The sequence below is a fragment of the Chrysemys picta genome, chromosome 6 (assembly GCF_011386835.1).
Source record: "Chrysemys picta bellii isolate R12L10 chromosome 6, ASM1138683v2, whole genome shotgun sequence".
NCBI lineage: Eukaryota > Metazoa > Chordata > Testudines > Emydidae > Chrysemys > Chrysemys picta.
In genome coordinates this window covers 122,149,121-122,170,618 of record NC_088796.1, presented here as the reverse complement: position 1 = coordinate 122,170,618, position 21,498 = coordinate 122,149,121, and the positions used below count along the sequence as shown (strand labels likewise).

The following is a 21,498-nucleotide window of genomic DNA, read 5'->3' as shown; positions in this document are numbered from 1 at the left end:
CATAAAGCTGACAGCTGGAGCTGAAAAGTCTGGTATCAAGAGACACATTTTGGTGGTAGAATGGGAAGAAGAATACACTCCAAAGCATTGCGGCCAAATCACGGTTTCCATACATTTAATAAAATAAACTCCAATGATCCAGACCATGGAAACTTACATATGATGTGGCCTCTACAGATGGTAGGGTGGTTTTTAGAATCCTAGAATATCAGGTTTGGAAGGGACCTCAGGAGGTCATCTAGTCCAACCCCCTGCTCAAAGCAAGACCAATTCCCAGACAGATTTTTGCTGAAATGGCCCCCTTAAGGATTGAACTCACAACCCTGGGTGTAGCAGGCCAATGCTCAATGAGCTATCCCTGGCAGACATGAGATTGTAAAGCAGGGAATATAAGGATATTTAATATAAAATAGAGTTGGGTGAGTCTGCTATTCCAGATTGCAAATTGATGGTAAAATTAATATAACCTGTTGGGTTCACTTAAATCTTGGGAGTCTACAAACATGAATCCAGCTCTTCCTTTAGAATTAAAGCTTGCCTAGCCGGCAGTAGCCTCTGAAATTCTTAGGTTTACAGTAAAGTTATTGTTATAAGTTTCCCATCAAGATTTCTTATCCCAAAACCTTACTATCATTTAAATCATCAACCTACTTGATGATTTTAAAAATAATCAGTGCAAATGTCAAAGGGATGTAGTCTCCTTGCAGACAGAGCCCCATCTGCATCAATGTCTAACTATGGCATGAAGGGTGGTTTGGCTGGATATTCAGTGTGTGTCCATCATTGGTGATCTGATTGGCCACCGAAGCTCTTGGTGACCATGTGGTCCCCAATCATGTAGTGGCATTCCTCGTTAGACATGTTTCATAGGTGATTGATCTTCCATGCTAATACTACATCCCGTGTCAAGAAAGCCGCTGCACCTGAATCACTGCTGATGGAAGTGGCTGCTGAGTTTGGCTGTGAATAGCCTCCTTGTTGGTTCTGTCGTGCCACTTATCATCTTCATCAGCTGCTCCATAATCATTGAAAATCTGATATTCTTTGACCTTCCTCAGTGCTCCTACTTGACTGCCATAGAGTGAAACTGGTTCGACTGTGGCTTTGTCAATCAGCAGCTGTGTAGCAAGCTTCAGAGGCTGCTGAAGAACTCAAAAGACTTTTTCATGGGGAGTTTAATTTCCAAATTCCCTCAAGGTGCTTCTGTTTCACATGGGCCTTATCGCCTGCCCCTTACAAACAACTGCATTTCCAACCCTGCCAGCAGCACTGCTCTGGCAGAGCCCACGTGAACCCCCACGAATCAGGTTGATCGCTTGCGCTTAGTTTGGAGCCTCCATTTGGATCTGCCAATGTAGAGGGCTTGCGACATTTTGGCCCATGTATGATTCTTTAACCAAATAACCTGCATCTGCTGTCAGAGGGCCCAGTCACAATCCCACCGACCTTAATGGGAGTCTTTCCATTGACTTGAATGGGGGCTGTATTGGCCTATTGCTTTGATTTTTTTTTTTTTTTTTTTTTTTTTTTGAGATCTCGAATCCACTTTTTGTCTCCTGTCTTGCAGCTGGGGGAAGCACTGGTTTGAAAACCACTACCTGGGGCCATGTGGTGGTTGTCCTAAATTAAGGTTTTGAGTTTAGCACTTAAATTAAAAAATTTGACGGCCCCTTTATAAGCTGGCAAAACTCTGCTTGTACTCTGGAGACCTTTCTGATGCATTTTTACGTAGGCACCTGAGCTAATGATGTTACATTGACAGGCGGTTTTAAAGGAAACACCTGCCTGCAGGTTTGTTTGGGAAGCGAGACTGGAAGACCCCTTGGGTGTTGAGGAGGCAAATTTGGTACTTGTTGAAATGATGCATGGTTGTAAAAAGTAGGCAATAAATGTTGGTGCATATATGGGCATTTTACACACACTGATTTCTACTGTGACTAGTGACTGCTTCATTGTAAGTGTACACGTCTGGAAAAAAAAGGAATTCACATGACGTTGTGGAAAATCGGAGTTTGTTTAACATAAACCTTCTCAAAGCTAGTTAATGTTCATTTATTTCTCCTTTTCAAAAGACGAATCTCTCCTCTGCCTTCACTGAGCCCTACCTGCTGCTTTACCGTTACAGGGCAGAATTGTGTAAGGGCGCCCCGACTCGCCTTATGCATCTCCAGTGACGTCAGAGGGTTTAACACCTTCGCTCGTGTCTCTGCCAGCTCATAAGCACCGCTCCGGGCAGAGTTGTTTCTGTCTCTCTCTTCACCCTCATTTGCGGTCACTCCTTTTGGTCAGCTAGCCCCTATATCTGTGTGACCATACAATTCCCCCCTCTCCCTCCCCCTCAACTAGGGGGGAGGGATGGCTCAGTGGTTTGAGCATTGGCCTGCTAAACCCAGGGTTGTGAGCTCAATCCTTGAGAGGGCCACTTGGGGATCTGGGGCAAAATCAGTACTTGGTCCTGCTAGTGAAGGCAGGGGGATGGACTCAATGAACTTTCATGGTCCCTTCCAGTTCTAGGAGATGGGATATCCCCCCAAAAAACCAACCAAACAAAAAACAAACAAACAATTGATTGGGGAAGGGTGGGAATGTAGCAAGGGAGAGCATGACACATCTCCATCTTGAGTGCCTATTTTCTGCGTTCAGTTTGCCAGATGAGGTGAATGCAGTCTGCGCCGATGCAAATAAAGGCCACGTCTACACTGTAGGTGCTGTGGCTGCAGTGCTGTAGTTATGCCGCTCTAGCACCCATGGGATAGAAGCAGACTACAGCAACAGAAGGGGATTTTCCATTGCTGTAGGAACTCCACCTCCCTAAGCAAAAGTAGCTATGGTTGAGAGAATACTTCTGTCAACCTAGCTGTATCTACACTGGAGATGTAGAGTGGAGATGGAGATGTCTGTGTAGTTAGAGCACTTGGTGTGGATTTGTTGCATCCCTGAGTGTATTAACTAGAACACAAGAACTAGGGGTCACCAAATGAAATTAAAAGGCAGCAGGTTTAAAACAAATAAAAAGAAGGATTTCTTCACGCAACACACAGTCAACCTGTGGAACTCCTTGCCAGAGGATGTTGTGAAGGCCAAGGCCATAACAGGGTTAAAAAAAGAACTAGATAAATGCATGGAGGATAGGCCCATCAATGGCGATTAGCCAGGATGGGCAGGAATAGTGTCCGTAGCCTCTGGTTGCCAGAAGCTGGGAATGAGCGACGGGGGATGGATCACTTGATGATTCCCTGTTCTGTTCATTCCCTCTGGGGCACCTGGCACTGGCCACTGTCAGAAGACAGGATACTGGGCTAGACGGACCTTTGGTCTGACCCAGTAGGACCATTCTTATGTTCTTATAACATCTGAACTTTTCAGTGAAGACGAGGCCAAAGTCCCAAAACCAAACTGGCAGGACATAGGCTTTTGTTTTTGTTAACGTTAAATTGGCCCTCTACCTTAAAATGGGGTTGGTTAATCTGAGGTGAAAGGTGTTAATTGGCAAATTTAGATGGGATCCAATCAATGCTCTGTGCAGAATCCAGTTGTCAGATTAAAAAAAAAAATATTACATTATCTTTCCTGGGGATAGTCTTCCAACATGTGGTGTTTTCAGATCATGTGAGGATTTCTCAACAACCACCCCCTCCCCCACACCTTATTTTAACAAATTAGAGCCCCATTGATTTAGAGCCAGATTTTCATAAATTCACATAGTAGTGTGTCCTTTTTCTGGTTGTGCAATTACATGGATGCACATCAGTCATTGAAATTACACACACAAATGTTCCATTAGACCTATAACTAATTATTTGAACACACCCCGTTCTGAATATCTGGCCGTTCGTATATAGCGGGTGTAGAACCGCTAATAATTTACAAAACGCACCTTTAGTAATTGGATTTTAGAAGAGTCTAAATGGCAACTTACTACTACTCCATCTACATCATACAGCCTGTTTTCTCTAGTATCTGATACTTTTATTTTGGCTTCTTTCGCATCTAGTAACTGGACCGTGGTTACCACCAATATATGCTTTGAATGAACAGATCTGCTCCACAACTAAAGCATGTTTGTGTACTTGGATGATAGGGCTAGTGTATACAGGGAAACTACGCGGCATCGCTACAGAGCAGTGATACTCTGACTGAGGCTTGGGAGCCGCAAGGGGCGCTTTAATGCGTCTCCTATGTCTCTTTGCAGCATGTGAGATTAAAACTCTGTGTGATTTAATTAACAATCCATCAGGATGCTTTTACTATGGTATTAATCAATTGTAAAATGTTTGGTCAGTCATTTTGCTATGAGAATTGAGTGTGTACATGAAACAATGAATTTACCCATACCTATGGCTCTTGGGTAAAGTTGATCTCTAATTTGGCACCTGAACCGCTGAGGTCTGAGTATCACTGTTGTAGAGGAATAGTCTATTTTGTTGTAGCTATGCTGCAATAACTCCCCAAAGTGACTTTTATTCTGAAATAGTGTTTACGTTGGGGGTGGGAGGGTAATACCAGAATAGCTGACCTCTAGCAGATTAGTTACTCTGTTCTAGTTATGGTGAAAATTTTCCCCCTTGTAGTCAAAGTCTTAGTTTTGAATGTTTTTACTTGGTTGGTGTAGCTCCCCTTCATATGCAAAAAATTATTTTTATTAGTCTCTTGAGGTGTGTTAGTTCCTCAAATTTGCATGTTAGGTTTTTTTTTTTTATATTCTCAGACTGATTTACATTTACATACAGTAGAACCTCAGTTACGAACACCTCGGGAATGGAGGTCGTTTGTAACGGAACAAAACATTATTGTTTCAAAAGTGTACAACTGAACATTGACGGACTTAATTCAGTTTTGGAACTTTACTATGCAGAAGAAAAATGCTGCTTTTAACCTTCTTAATTTAAATGAAACAAGCACAGAAACAGTTTCCTTGCCTTGTTGAATCTTTTTTAAACCTTCCCTTTATTTTTTAGTAGTTTACGTTTTAACACAGAACTGTACTATACAGTATTTGCTTTTTTTGGTCTTTGCTGCCTGACTGCAAGAACTTCCAGTTCCAAATGAGCTGTGTGGTTGACCGGTTAGTTCGTAACTCTGGTGTGTGTAATGCTGAGGTTCTACTGTATGTTTTCTGGAGTTTACATTATTTGATAACTATGTAGTAACAGAAATTGTGATTTCTTGTAAAAATATTTTGAACATATGAATTATCACTTACAATTACTGTAAAGGGAACATGAAATCATAGCACTGAACTACTATGGAGTCAAAACTGGTTGATGAATTTATAGGTGGTTTCACTTTTCTAAACATAATATTTGGTGGTTTTTTTCCATGTGCTAGGCTGCTACAGCCAAGACTAATTGATTTTGTTCATAGACTCCCGAAAAGGGAGCTTTATTGCAAGTGAATAAATGCGTTTAGATAGTTTACGTGGGAAGAGTATTTAGTGGAAAAAATACTTTGTGAATGATTGAAAGCAAATACCTGTTTTTGGCATGGTCTACCAGAAGGGTGGATTATGTGAAGCGTGGTCTGTAATAAACCTTTGTAATCCACCTGATATCCAGTAATTAATGATGATAGGATTATTCCAGATCTAATCTTATAGGATATCTGAAACACTAGTCTAAATGACTTCCATGCTAAAACTAATCCACTTGCCGTAATCTAGAATGGAAAAATTCCCCCAGGTTTTGTAAGGAAAGAATCTGAGTGTTCATTCATGTGACTAAACGTGACCTGTCGTAATCTTGCTAACGTCCAAAGATCGGTTACAGCGGGTATGTTAGCCTGTTTCAGCTTGGGGGCAGAACCAGACCTAGCAGCAGGGGATTGCCCTGTACCCTGTAGCTGACTCTCACAGTCCCCCTGTAAGGAGGCAAAGCAAGTCTTGTCCCTATTTCAAAGATGAGGGCAACTTGCTGAGACCGAGAAATGCCAAGGTAATGTGGGGGCAGTAAAGCCGGAGTCAGAATTTGGTGGTTCCTCTCTTGAGAACGCCAGGAGTGGAGTGCCTTACTCCCCTTGGGCTGCAGGGAAAGGACAGACCTGGGGCGATTGTTTGCTTCAGTTATTTCCCTGTTTTCCTTTTCTCATTGGCCCTGATGCAATAAAACACTTGTACATGGGATGTTCCATTGAAGTAAGACACTAGTGCTTTGCTGGGAACACCCCACCCCTTCCTTAAAATGGGCTGGTCTTGGGGCGACTCGCCGAAATGAAAAATGGTTCTGCCCTGATTGCTGTATACCAATATGCCATCGACAAGGAACACCAGTCCTAAGGCAGAGTCATGCTGAGTTGGCAATGTCCTTCCCTGTGTGCGTGGATTTAAATACAAGAGAATAGAAATTGTGTTTGGAGACCTTGGGAAGGCAAAGCTTTCAGAGGTGGGACCAAGTTCTTTCTTCTCTGTTCTTCTTGCTAAGCCGTTAGATTTTTCTGTCTTCTGAAAGGTTGGGATCTCATCCGGCTGTTTGCCTTTGCTTCTGAGAAGGATGAAGAGGTATTTCAGTGGGTCTCCTAGAGAGAGTCCTCTTGAGAAGATACATTGGGATGCAGAGACTCTTGAGATGGAAAAACAGGGCTCCGTTCTGGTTTTCCCTATGCACCTCTTCAAGCAGCTTGAGTTTCCAGTGGCAATCCTGTTAGGAGTTACTGGTGCATGGAACAGTAGTAACTTCTTTGCTGCCGCTTCTTCCGCCTTCACAAGGGATGGCAAAGGGAGTAGAGCCATCCGCAGCACAGCTTCTCCAGGAAGATGTCTGCAGGACAGGCTGTGATCTGTAGGGTTCTGCACCGAGTGCCACATGGATCTTGGTGGGGCTCTTAGCCTCTGTGGAGGCAACAAAACACTTCATTGCTTTTTTCACTTCCATAATCTGGCTACAAACATCCCTTTAAAAATAATAATTAGATTCTGCAGAATGCAGCAAAATCCTCAGCCACGCCCTATTTCGCTGCCCTGTTTGTGCTTCTGTGAATGGGGCAGGAGCTGGCATTGCATGTGACATGTCTTTTTTGGGCAGGGCACTGTGATGAACTTCAGTTCAAGGAAACTGCACTGGTAGGAAAGTCCTCCAGATTTCTGACCTTGATGGTCTTTGGATTCAGAAAAAGGAAGAGCACAGCTGTGCAGTTAGAGTTGCTGTAAACCATTCCCATTATAGTTCGGATGCTGCTTTCTGCACCTCTTGTACATTTCCTCGTTGCGAAGCAAAGCAATTAGATACACTTGAAGGGCTGAATGTTTTGTGCTCTTTCCTTAATAAAATATGCTGGATGAAATGTTAGCGAGACAAATGGATAGTTTCAGATTTTGTGGTTTTCAGAAAAAATGGATAATTTTAGAATAAGAGCCACTTGCTAAGAACTCCTAGAATAATTTTCCATTTTGGTCAGCCTAGAGATTGTATAATCTGTTGTTTTTATAAGTGGTCATAATGGGCCTTTGAGAAAAATCCTTCCCCACTTACCATAAGAGATCTCCATGGTAATGGAGCACCGACTATCAGACCCATAATTTTAGACTTGCATTCAAATTGTTATGCATGGTGTCCTCTTTTGTTTTTCTGTGATCTTGAACCTCGCTAAAGCACTGATCCTGCCCCATAGACGTGAATGGGAATTTTGCCATTGATTTCAGTGGTTGCAGGATTAGGCCCTATAAATAATAATGCAAAGATGTAGAGTTGCTGTTGCTCATGGACTGCTCCCTATAAATAATAATGCAAAGATGTAGAGTTGCTGTTGCTCATGGACTGCTGCCTTATTAAGCATCGTAACCTCAATTTACGAAGAAAGTCTGGTATACTTTCACCAACATGGCCAAATTCCACTCCATTAGCAGTATATTTGGCTTGCCTGGAACAGCAAACTAGACTAGGAAATACATTATTTTAAGAAAACCTAAGATGAAGGTTTTGAATTGAAAAAAATAGTTCAGCAAGAGTCAACAGCCCAGGAATTATTTTGCGTGTCCCATCAAAGTCTCCTGTTGCTGTGAGAAAGAGGTAGAAATTCCTGCACTGGCTATATTGGGCAAGAGGGATGTGGAATTGCCTCCTTAATAATCTTGACTATATTGAATCTTTCAGATTCTTTCATGATTAGCACTAGACCCAGGAGCTTCTTGTTAAAACTACCTCTGGCAGATGACAAGATTAGTAGTTAAAAGAGAATGTGAATCACTTTATATCTAACTAAATTTAAATGAATTCTGCTGAATTAAATCACCCTTTAAACTTTCATTGTCTAGTACTTCAACTTCTGTAGTGGTTTGCAAATTCAGCTTCTTTCCATTAAACAGTAAACGTGAGGCCAGACTTATTCATATAGATCGGGCAGGATGTTTGCTCTGCTAATCAAAAGACTGCAAATAGTTGAAGTCACCTTGCTTTGAACATTGGCCCATGTTTGTTTGGTTTTTTTTAGTAGCCATTATTATTTTCTCCTCCTTTTCAAATTAACCATTTTTAGTGTTCTCTTTACAATTGAAGGTATGAAGAGAATTGGCCCCATCCCTAGTTTAGAAAAGTAATAACTGGAATATTAGTAAACAAGAATTTGAAAACCGGGGAAGGCGAGTAAACAGTCAAAGAACCTGTTTCCTGTAAGTTAAATGTAGTTTCTTGGCGGCGTCTGGATTAAAGCCTGTATTAGTGAAAACTGATGACTGATTGCTGTGTGGCTAATAGACTTCAAGGTCTTTTGTATTTGTCAGCCATTTGAATAAACACCACCTGATGAAACAAGTGTGCCCTGGCTTCTGACAGCAAAAATCCCTATCAATAAAACAAACCGCCGTAAAGAAGAGGTAGCGTAACTAGAAATACAATTCTGTACAAAATGGATTCACTATATTCTCAGAAGAAAACAAGGCTTGTCTGATGCTGCAGTTTCCCCCTGTGTTTGCAAACTTTTAAACATCGCTCTTAAAAACGATTTCTGCAAGCTCTCGTGATGCTGGTCTGGTTTGCTTGGGGCATAACGCTTGAAAAATCCATTCTCAAGGCTAGATGGTGACCTAGCCTTCCGAGGGAAACGGTGGGGGCGAAGGACCTGTCTGGTTTTAAGATTAAGCTAGATAAGTTTATGGAGGGAATGGTTTAATGGGATAACATGATTTTAGTCAAATGAAAAGCGTGCCATCGCTGGTAAATAGTATCAATGGCCACTGAGGGTCTGGCTGGAGAGTTTTGCCTACATGCTCGGGGTTCTACTGATCGCCATATTTGGGGTCGGGAAGGAATTTTCCTCCAGGGTAGATTGGCAGAGGCCCTGGAGGTTTTTCGCCTTCCTCCGCAGCATGGGGCAGGGGTCACTAGCTGGAGGATTCTCTGCTACTTGAAGTCTCTAAACCACAGGATTTGGGGACTTCAACAGCAGAGTCAAGGGAAAGGGGTTGGGACGGCTTTGTGGCCTGCATCATGCGGGAGGTCAGACTAGATTATCATAATGGTCCCTTCTGACCTTAAAGTCTATGAGTTCCTAAAAATTGATTTTGACGAGATCTACGTTGGCACTGGCTAGCATAACCGCGTTTACAGAAACCATTTAAAAACTAGCTTTAAAATCGATTTCTGAACAAAGGCAGGGCTCGTGGACAGGACCAAAGAAGTAGTATGGAAAGTGGGTGTAAACAACTGCTGGTTGGAAAGCAGAATATCTAGTGGTAATATTGGTAGCTGCCTGTGGGACAAGCCACCCGACGGACAATTTCAAACTCCCCTCCCCTTCTCTCGGACCTCTGGTTAGTTCCCTCTCTGCCAGAGAAGAGGAATCCACAAGCATAAAACTTTTGAAGAACCCACAGGATTGGGTTCTTCCTGCTGAGTTTGCTGTAATCTCTGCTGCATGCACGCATACATTCTAAAGTTTCTAGCCCTTCTGGCAATGAAGATGGCAGTGATAGTCCAGAGTAGCAGCTGTGTTAGTCTGTATCCGTAAAAAGAACAGGAGTACTTGTGGCACCTTGCTCTAATAAATTTGTTAGTCTCTAAGGTGCCACAAGTACTCCTGTTCTTTTTAGTGATAGTCCAATGTACTTGTGTCCTGTTGAGTCTGCAGCCGGACAAACTGAGAGCAGAGAGGTGTCAATGCCTCCTTATGCATAATGCTTAAATGTATGACCATCTAAATGTCCATGTGGTTTCTTGCGTCACTGCCGAGTACCATGCAGGGTACTGCAGCTGGACTTACCTTGGACAGCTTGACTTTCAATGAGAAACTGCGTTTGGAACATGCTCTCTGCTGCAGCGGCTGGCGAAGCAGTTGAAACACAGCTGGAAACAACTGGGTTTAATTTTGGTTTTGACTCTGAGGGCCTTGCCCCCCCCCCCCCAAAAAAAGCCCACAAAAGCTTCTGCTGCCAACTCAGTGGATTCAAATGAAAACAAAACAAAATTGGCATTTCTTAACTTCTATGTAAGTGTAATGAGTGTATTGCTTTTCGGTGTAAATGCTGTTAATTGGAGGCAGACTGGCTAAATTTCACACATGGTAGAAAGTTTCGTCTTGATTTTCTAAAATCTATAGTAGAGTAAATTTCTTTAAAATTAGAAATCTATGTTAGACTCTCCTAAATTGCGCAGTGGCCTAGGTATTTTTTCAGATACTTTTAGAGGTTTCCTTACTTGTATTCCTCACAAAAATGCCCGTAAAACCATTTAAAGTGAGTTCTCAGTAACGTTTGGGATATTCGTGTAATCAACAAAATTCAGTTATTTGGAAGGGGGAAATGATACATTTTACCAGTTTGTGGAAACTGAGGCCCTGCTCTCTTACTGAGAGCACCAGAGTAAAGCATGCATCTGTTAGAAGTTAGACACATGTGGGAGACGTTGGTTAGTGAGCTCTGTAACATGCAGGTGATCTCCTGTTAGTGATTTAAAGACAAGAGGTATTTTGTGGAACTTCAGAAAATGTCACAGGTCCAGGATGGGTCTCCGAACTCTTGCAGGCACGCTGAATGAGAGTCTTGCTTCTCTTGGCTAGGCGACACACCTGGAAAACATGATAGTAGCTATCCTCCCCCACCCAAACAAGGTGATTGAGTACCTTATTCCATAAGTAGATAAAGAGCTTTGTAAGGTAACAATGTGATAGGGCATGTGTGGTGTTTTTGGCCATATAGCACTGGAGAGCATTCGCACCTACTGGACTTTTATGTGAAAAAGGCACTGCTTGAAATGCAGAAAGACTCCGTTAATGTGCGTGAAATGCTGATCACCCCACTGAAATTAAATCCTTGGAAAGAAAATGCAGCAATAAGAAACACTGGAAATAGCCATGTTAGCCACGCTTTCTCAGAGTGAGGATGTCTTGTCCTTAGCATGCAAGGGACATATATTTACATCTCTTTGTTTTTGTAGCATTGCGGAAATCTCTGATATCAAGCTGCTGTCTTTGTGCTCAGAACTATTCTGTAACCATGTAAAATGTCTGTCTCAGGTACTTCTCTGACCAACTCACTCTAGTGTGTGAGTGCCTCACAATCTTTAATGCATTTCTCTTTGTAAGGCCCCAGTGAGGGGGGGGGGGGGAAGGGGAAGAGCGGTTATCGCCGTTTTATAGATAAAGGGAACTGAGGCCCAGAGAGACTGTTACTTGCCCAAAGTCTCAAAGGGTGTTTGTAGCAGAGCAGGAATTGAACCAGGGTCTCTTAGAGCCTCGGCTAGTACTCCAACTATTGGACCATTCTGTAAGCTGCCTCTGAGTCCTTAAAAAAATAGAAAAACTGGGTGGGGAAAAGTGCAACGTATTAAGATACATACTTGAATCCTCTAGGCCAGCTCCCTTGGGGTTCCATGAAAGCTGTTACATTACCAGCATGGTACCTGGTTATGTGGAGCGTCCGGCACATGCTGATAAAGTTACTTACTTCTGCGAGTTGTTCTTAAGCTGATGCTGTCTGGAATTGAGATGGTGACAATCAATTGACCGACCTATAGGCAACTGATGTCCTTGGTAGCTTGAGTGGTCAGAGTTCTGTTGGGAGAACTAATTAAGCTTCATGATCCCTTTATGTAGTTGGTGTCTGTGATGATCTTTTTGCAGCCTTTTATACACTGAGACCTGACTCTCTTTCTTTTGAGTGTGCTCCCTCCTGATTTATTTTCTGGCTAGCATCGCTAGCTGCGTGGAGAGCTGAAAATCCTTTTCTTCAGTGAGTATGTTGAACACAGCACTGTCTATGGTACAATGAGTCTCTTTTGCTGAATCCCTACTTGGTGGTTACACATAGCAAATGGTTGGACACACACAGAACAGAGCACCAAACAGTGCTAGTTTATTTAGACCAGGGGCTTTCAACTTTTTGTAGTGTGGAGTCAACCGTCTCTTTGTTAACCGAGGGATTGTCTCATGAGCCACCTCTATTCTCTCATTCCCTAGTCATTCAGACAACATTCTCTCCCATTTGTGATTAGCCATTGCTAATATGGAAGGTGAAATTAGGTGTGTTAGTGTAAATTAGCCGTCTTTTTACTGTAATGTATTAGCTTGAAACAAGGAACCAGCCAGTTCTCTGCAGGCCCATAAGCAAGGGATCCATAAACCACCAGTGGTTCTCGACCCACAGGCTGCGAACTGCTGCCCTAGGCCAGCTGCCTGTACAGTCTCTAGCTAACTTGTTACTGAGGAACTGAAGATGGAAAAGAATATATTCCTGGAAGATGAAAGCTGAAGCCTTATTACAAAGCGTGAGGATAAATACGATTGGGGTGGATTTTTGTTGTGTGTTAGTGATGACTCTCTCCTACCTTCTCCCCAGAGTCCTTGTGGGCTGTTGCTTCTCATTGTTCCCTGGGTGCCTGTAAGCTGAAAGTATCTTCTGGGTGAGGAACCAGACTGTTCCCAGAAGGCAGAAGCCTGGCCTGTCTCTTCGTTAAGGGGTTTGTTTGACTCCTCCGCGGCCTCTGGAGGTTCAGATGGCAGTGGTTAGTCAGGGGACTATGGAAAGAGCTGTGTCCAGCTCCCTATCCCTTTAGATTGGAGGGAAACTGCAGCTGGTCCTGAGTGCAGCTGTTCGCTTTCTTAGTGGTTTATGCATGCAGTATCCGACACCTGTGTCGTGCAGTCTGCACCGGCTTCCAGTTTGCTTCAGCGAGCCATGCCTATCTGCTGGATTCAGCTATAAGTGGAGGGGGTGGCCTTGTAGCTGGGTCTGCCTTCTCTTAGTGGAGATCTGCTTGGAGGCTAGAGCTGATGGGCCCCTAGATTTTGTGTCAAGAGACTACTGGCCGGGCAGGATGCTGACTCTGGGATCTAGTTGGCCATGCAACAGAGCTTACTGTCTCGGGCTGTCCCTCAGTCAACCCACCCCCTGAGGAGGGTCTGGAGACCTGTGATGGGCAGGGAGGGAAAGTTACTTACGCTGCCTGGGGCAAGAAGCATTTTTTAGAACTAGGGTGACCAGATCGCAAGAGTGAAATATCACGACACGTTGGGCGAGCGGGGGTGGGGGACAGACAGACACAGGTGCACAGCCCCGACTGGAGCCAGAAGCACACTGGTCCGCCTGGCCCTGTGCTACCAGTGTCCCCCTTCCTGTTGGAGGTGGGCCCATGCTGGGCCACACAGCTCCCCTGCCCAATGCCCCCTGGATCCACTGTGCCCAGAGCCCCCCTACAGCCCTTCCACCACAAATGTACTGTGCTGTGCGCACACACCCCACCCAGCGCCCCCTTGTCCACAGCCGCCCAGCACCCCACACAGAACCCCACTCGCCAGTTTCCCAATACACACAGATTTTCCCTCCCTCCCAGTGCCCTTTCCCACAGCTGCACCTCCACAACTACACAATGCCCCACGCAGACCCGCACTGCCCAGTGCCCTGACACACACAGATCTCCCCCATTGCCCAGCACCCCCCAACAGGTCCCCACTGTCTAGCACCCCAAAACACCCAAACCTCCCCCAGCGCTCTCCACACCCTCCCAGCCCAGCGCCCCCCACACGCCTCCCAGACACTCACTCCATCACACCCTGCCCCTTCCCTGGCTGCACTCACCCCCCAAGAGCCAGAGGGACCTACCGGGGGCAAGGTGGGGAGTCCCGGCGGTGCTCACCTGGGGCAGCTCCCGTCCCAGGAAGCATCCAGCAGGCTGGCCCCTCTGGCTCCTAGGGTCGCGGGTTGGGTCGAGGGGGCGGAGGGCTCTCTGCCCGCTCCCGGCGCCTGCAAGCCCTGCCACTGCAGCATGTAGCGCTCCTGCCGGCAGGCGGGTGCCGGGAGCTGCCCCAGGAAGCGGTGAGCGGCATCACGGATAGTCCCCGATATCGGGACAAAGAGTGTCCCGACCAATATAAGGTTGGACACAGGACAAGTCCCCTAAAATCGGGACTGTCCCGATAATATCGGGACGTCTGGTCACCCTATTTAGGACATAAGAACAGCCACACTGGGTCAGACCAAAGGTCTATCTAGCCCAGTATCCTGTCTGCCAACAATGGCCATTGTGTGCACAGTGGCTAGCACAGTGGGGGGCCGGCAACTGGCTGGGGCTGCTAGATGCTATCCCAATGCAAACTGCTCCTGTTGTTGATGTTGTTTCCACGACAATGGTGGTGGGGGAGGGGATCTGATAGGTGTGCTATATAAATTACTTAAATGCGTTTATGCAAAACTAATTAAGCATTTGGAAGTGTTAGAGAATTCTTCTCCTTTTGGCCTTAATCTGGAAAAGGAGCCAAATAAAAGCAACGTAGGGCTTTAACGAACTGCTTTAAAAAAATCTCTAAACTTCTTAGAAACTGTGAGGATTTGCAACTGTCAGCAAGTATAAAAGAAACCATATGTCAGCATAGGCCAGCTGCTTTATCTAGTCTGAGAATTTGTAAATTCTAATTTAAACTGAAATAGTAATGCGGGCAGCTGGGGGCTCTCTGACAGCACAGAGCTAGAGATCTAATTTTAATTAGAAAATACGGATGCAGCATTTTAGAAAGAGCTGGTCCCTGTGTCTGTCCAAGTGAACACTGCATTAGCTTGTTACTTCTGCAGCCTTCTGCATTTACACGTTTTATACGCCATGTTTTATTTCACGTATTGATTTCTAGATTATGATGAATAGCCCAGCACTTCCACCATCTGGACGACATAATCATTTTTCTGCTCGAGGGGGGGAAAAGTCCACGGATCTCTTACGGGGGTTTCCCGTGCTTGCAGGATGCTGGAGACAGAACTGTTAACAAATCATGAGCTTGATCCTGCAGACAGATCCACATACACGGGCCCGTGTTCCTGTGTGAATCTCTGCAAGGATACACATGGGAATAAGGCTTCGTACATTCAGATCTGTTTGTTTGCTGCATCTTTGATTAGGTCTCCTCCTATAAAGCAGGTTCATCATTTCAGTCCCTCTGGTGGTGTCTGGTACCTGGAGCACTTGAATATGTTACCGTCTTGCTTTTAAACCAAATCAACATTTGACATTCTGCTGTTGGACAGCATTATATGTCTAATTTTCCCCTTAATGCTTTTCGGCAAATAGAGAAGAAGAAATTGCAAATAAAGCACGTTGTCCTTGTGAGGCTATTTTTCTGTTTCATGTCATTTTAGTGCAGTTATTTTAAAGAAAGGCAGCTATTACAGTGTCAGTATCTGGAATAGGGGACCAGCAGGGAGCCCAAGATACTATCCATCAGCTCTTGACAAAGCGCTATCTGGGAAAGTAAATGGATGGTGTTTCAGCTGTAGGGCTTTTACAGATAAATATGCCCTTGTTACTGGGAGGAATTACTGCTGCATGATGCACATTGTTGTCTTTGTGTTGAGCGCACGCAGCCGCTGACACTGCTCTGACAGCACTGCTGATTACAGCTCGTGCATACATTACTGAAGATGGAGCATTTTTCATTGAGTTAACTATATCTGCAATAACAAGCCGTTCATTTCATTGTTGGGTGAAACAAAGGATTGGTCTTTCTCCTCCTGATTTTCCTTGGCATCTTAGTGGTTTTCAGTTTACCCAGGCCCTCAAATATCTTTAAATTATATGTGGAAAGTAGGCACCGTAGGTTTATACTTAAAACAGCCGAGAGAAGTAATTTAGAATTGCAATAATGAACTTGTTCCTGTAGGGATGACATGAGGCAAATGCTCTTTTTTTTTTTTTTTAAAGTATGAGTAACAAATACCCTGGCTTATAGTGTGTGCTGTCAGATAGCGACTACTCCTTCATTGTAAGTGACTCTCTCTCATGTGTGACATGCAGGGACTCGGGCCATGATTCTTAACAATGGGAGCGATATGCATTCGTGCATTGTGTATGTTTTAGTCCCCCTCCCCCCTGTGTGCGCACACAGACACACGCAAAACAAACCCATATGATGGCTAGGCTGTCGGGCTTTCGGTAGGATCTCTCCGAGGATTCTTTGGGGTTCCTCAAGCTCTTAGATTCCTGCCCTCCCATGCTCAAAAACTAATTTGAAAAAAAGATGGTGACCCAATTGCCGTTGGCCACCTCTAACGGGAGTGCGGGTGCTTGTGCTGGATTCATGCACAGGTCCTGATCCGGCAAAGTGCTTAAGCAGATGAGGCGCCCCGTTGGCTGTAATGGGGCTCCTTACATTAAATGGGGAAGTTCACGCAGCTGTTCGCAGTGGCGCGCTTGCGCGGAGTACTGTCTGTAACCATCTCCTCCTCAGCGCCTGCCCAGTCTGGGCAGGAACAAAAATTGGTCTTTTTGCCACTTCCCATGCTCCCTCCCTTCAGACTCCTCACCCTCTGGGCCGGCGTGTGGCTGGGTCCCTGCCCATCAATCCCCTTGCTGTCTCTGACTCCGCCCTTGCCTAGGTGGTTTCGCCCGTGTGGCGTCTGAAGCCTGGAACTTTAAATCCAGCTCACGTGGTGCCAAGCGCATTCATTTTCACTCGTCGCTGGCTCCATCCTCACTTCACTCTCTGCTGTTGTTCTGTGCCGTGTCTGCTCCGCCTCGCCCTATTCCCAGTGCCAGTGTTACTGGGGAATGCAAGTGTGTCTGCGGTACAATGCAGCTTGACTTCTCTTTAGTTCTTCATCCTTGGACTTTCCTTCCCTGTGCCTTTCTTGTCCACTACCTCCCTTTTCAGCATCAGGCTGATGTAGATGGGAAACTCTTCAGGGCAGCTTGGCCTTTTCCCTTGTCTCTGTAAAATGCTGTGCAAAGTTACAGCACTGTAGACTTTTTAATTAATCAGTGGGCTCCTGCCCTCTCCCTGTGGCCACCAACTGCCCGCCGCTGAATGGCTGACGCGGCCTCCAGCCCCGTTTGGCAGATGGCTACGTTGCAGGCAGCCAGAAAGGGGTGGGAATGAGTGGAAAGGCAGCACGTCCCAGGTAATACAGTATCCAATTTCACCTGCGCCTATCTATCAAGGAAGAAAGAGGTGGCGCTTGCGTTTGCTTAATTTCAGTTTACTTTCTTGCCATCTAACTTCACGTGCATTTATGATGGGAAATTGAGTGGCCTTCTACAGTGTTTATAAGGAATAAAAAGTATGGGTCAGGTGGAGAAACTCAGCCTCAAAGAACGGGCTTGGTCTCATGGTCCTTTTTTTTTTTTTTTAAATGGAAAATTAGAAACAAGGACTTGAACCATGCTTTGGTTTTATTTAATGCAATGAGAAGACGACGTGTGTGTTTTTCCTAGGAAGTAGCTTGACAGTATTTTAAGGTACTTTAGCAGTTTTGTGGTTTACAGCTGAGTAAATATACACAAGAGTTAACAAAGCACATAAAAATGATCTTAAGTATTGAAAATGTGTGACAAGGAGAGAGGCTTTCTGGAAGCTCTGAGAAGGTATTGTGATAAATTGGAGTCCTGCGGTGGATTCAGTTGCGCTAAGCGTTCAGATCTCATTAATTTGCTGGTGTCCCATTATTCCCTGTGTGGTGATGTGTGAGTCAAACTCCTCAGAGGAGAGCTGCTTTTGTGAGAGGTCCATGGTTGAATGAGGAGATGCAAGCGCTTACACCTTGATTTGAGGAGAGCACTTAAAGCAGGTGCTTTCTGTTAATCAGATGTTTAAGTGCTTTGCTGAATCGGGGCCTTACTTCCAACGCTAAAAGGAGTTGGCTAAGGCCTCTTGTGAAGCTTTTGTTCTCACTTTCACTGTACAGATGTCGCCCCTTCCAGCACTTGCTGCTGATTTAGTTTCACTTAGTTTTAGCTTGTGAGTCTCAGATTACAAAAAACCCTCCTCCAATAAAAGTGTAATTTTCTTCATTTCAGGTCTTGATAGCAGATGACTACTCTGATCCGTTTGATGCCAAGAGTGAGCTGAACAAAGCGGTGAAAGGAGAAAACACTGGCTACATGGAACCTTATGAAGCCCAGAGGATAATGAGCGGTAAGAACATGGGCACTAGGCAGGTGTCAGTGAGATCGATATTTGATATGGGGTGTCTTACACATGACAGCCCTGGTCTTCAACCTAGCTGAACCAAGGTCCTTCTGCTGCGTAACACATCGGAGCAAGTATGAAGATTAAACTGTGTCTTACATAGCTTTTTGAAACTGCATTTAAGACATTCAGGAATAAAGGGAGTGAAGGAAGGTTGCAGTTTGCAGCGCTTCCTGCAGGAGAGAACTCGGGCAAGGCCAGTGCAGCTTTGTTTGGGGCGCTCTTATGGTTGTTCAAAATGGGCTTAGATCAGGTTAGCTTGGATCAGTGTACACCTCTACCTTGCTATAACGTGACCCGATATAACACGAATTCGGATATAACACGGTAAAGCAGTGCTCCGGGGGGGCAGGGCTGCGCACTCCGGCGGATCAAAGCAAGTTAGATATAATGCGGTTTCACCTATAACGGGGTAAGATTTTTTTTGGCTCCCGAGGACAGCGTTCTATCGGGGTAGAGGTGTATTTACAGGTGGACGTCCACACACAAAGTAGTCTTGGTCTAACTATCCCGATATGAAATCGCACAAGTTTCATAACTTGTTTAACTAAAGCAACTTTAGGTTAACTAGTGCAAATAGGCAAGCCCTGGCCATTGGGGGGAGGGGAGGGCATGCTCCTGCTGGGTGGCCCCTGACCTCTTGATTACCTGAATTCCTGATTATCCGAATAAAATCCTTGTTCCCTGTGATATTTGGATAATCTGAAGCACGTGTAGATAAATGAACACCTGAATTCACAATCTGCTGCCCGCCTGAGACTTTGGCGGGTATGCCTGGTGGCTGTTGGGATGCCCCCATGATACCATGGCAACGAGTGTAGTATAAAAGCATAGACAGACAGACAGACACATCCTTGGGCTCTGGCTGGTGAAGCTTTAATTCTGATCTAAGTGGTTTTTGCATGGGGACCTATGGCATGTTGCTAAGATGCCGGCTTGTACAGCAAGGTCACCATTACATTAAACAAATGTCACAAAGGGCCCTATCCAATGCCAGTGCAATCAATGGGGATCTTCTCATTTCCGCAGTGGGCATTGGATGAGGTCCAAGCAGGATTATAATATCTGGGGAGATTAAGCAGCAGGAGAAGCCAAATCTGTATGAAGCAGCCGTCCTGTTTTAGTATAAATGCCCATACTCCTGTTTTTTTAAACAGCACACTTGAAGAGAGGTGCAGAAAATCACCCGTGATTGCATTGTTTATAAGCAGAATGCTTTCAGTGTCCTATCAAGGTGTCATTGGGCCTTTTTGTTTATTGTTGTAAATCTATTCAGCCATCTTCTTCAGAGGCTTTTTAGATGAATTGGGTTGAATGCTTTCTTGCTTTCACTGCTATTGAATAAATTTTTATTTTCAGTCTAAATATCCTGGCGGGAGTTGTACGTTTGTTTGTTTTTCCTTTCATGTTTACAGTGTTTTCATTTCTTCACAAATATAAATGTTTGCCCTGTATAGAAACTCTGTGTTTTAAATAATCCCTGAAAAGGACAAGACTGTTACATCCGTGTTGCAGAGCGCATTAGCTGAGATAACCGGCAACGAGTGTGTGTGGATGTGCTACTAATTGATGAGAGTGCGCGTTTTACAGTAGTCTTGGTCCAAATAGCGTTCGATGTAGTGGATGTACTGGCAGGCCAGTTCTGTGCATGTATATTGGTATAAGGTTGATGTTTAGAGCACTGCAAGGATGTTAAATGATCAGGAGTCCAATCAAGCAAAGTGAATGCTGAGCACACTCGGCTCCCATTAAATTCAGTGGGAGTAGAGGATGTTCAGCATCTCACAGGAGTTGCCCAGCACCTTTCAGGATTGGACCACTGATTTGTTGTCCACTACTTAAGGACATGGTTCAACTCCTATGACAGCCAATGGGAGCCTTTCCACTTACTTTGACTCCAGTTGGATTATGTCCCTTAATATCTAAGCATCATGCTTCTTGGTGCTTTATTGCTTGAGGAAAACCAGACGGCTCATTTGTTGGAAGCTTTCAAAGATTTCGTTTTGGATTCTTGTGTCGGCATGCAAGGATCTGTTACTGATGTTATGCAACTGCTCTCATCTATCGTGTTTAAAGAGCACGTTCTTACTCCAGTCTTTGTTGTTGTATGTGAAATGTTCAGTGTTGAATTCCTCCCTGAAGTTGTTAGTTGGCTGTGGTGACTGACAGGTGAAAGAGCATGTTACAATTGATGGATATGAATGAGGTTTCAGCTGATCCGGAGAACTGGCTTAAAAAGAAAAGTACTCTGATTTGTTTCAAAACCTGATGGATCCCAGATAGCAGAAGTCTGCAAACTGAGGCAAAACCTGCCATTTATTTCTTTTATCTCTCCCAAACACATCCGTGGACTTCTCCCAAGTATCCGAGTTACCTTCCCAGCCTTTAAAGATATTTCAAAACTGCTTGCTTAAAAAAAAAAAAAAAAAGATGGAAATTCATGGATAAAAAGATTCTGAACAATGTAAAACAGATGAAATGGAAATCTTAACCTTGTGTGTTTCCCATGTCCGTGAATGATAGGTGGGTGACCAACCGTTCTCTTAACTTCTCCATATCTAACTACTGTTAACCAAGGCACCGGTCCAGCAACTGGCCCCAGATGCATGGATGCTGGCTGAAGTTAAGGAAGGCTCTTGGTGGGCACACGGGTCTATCCATACACAGCACCTTGCCAGGCAGGGACCTAAAACCTTTGGGTTTCATGCTGCTCAAGGTAGGGAGGAAAAGACACTTGGGTTAGTAATGAGCAGAGACTTCTTGTAACTTTAGTTTCTCAGAATGGAGCCACAGTTCTTAAATATACGACTGACAGAAAGACAGACTATCTGGAGAAATACGTTTCCCCCGAGAGTCCCAGCCTTTTGTCAGAAATAAGCTAACCGCTTCAATTGTATTAAGTAGTCAGAGCTCAAGCAGGAGAAGGATTACGTTCCTTAGTGACAATAACTTTGATCGTGTACCTGACAAATGTAGCTTGTTTGTAGACAAGCAAACTTCCCTTACAGTACTGTGTAGTCCTCCAAGCACTTAATTTGCAACAGCAATGAAATAAGACCGTGAACCTTAGCAGTCACTGGTTTGCCTGATCCAGCACCCTGTCCAGTGTAGACACAGCTCTCATCT

General features: G+C 44.6%; 1 protein-coding gene across 3 annotated transcripts in view; it reads left to right on the top strand.

Annotated features, from left to right (window-relative positions):
• SHB (SH2 domain containing adaptor protein B) overlaps window positions 1-21,498 on the top strand; it is a 146,438-nt gene that overhangs the window by 24,479 nt on the left and 100,461 nt on the right. For all 3 annotated transcript variants that reach the window (XM_065549759.1, XM_024100195.3, XM_065549758.1), the window contains exon 2: window positions 18,201-18,318. In XM_065549759.1, coding sequence (XP_065405831.1) covers window positions 18,201-18,318 — 118 coding nt within the window. The remainder of the gene's footprint in view (window positions 1-18,200; window positions 18,319-21,498) is intronic.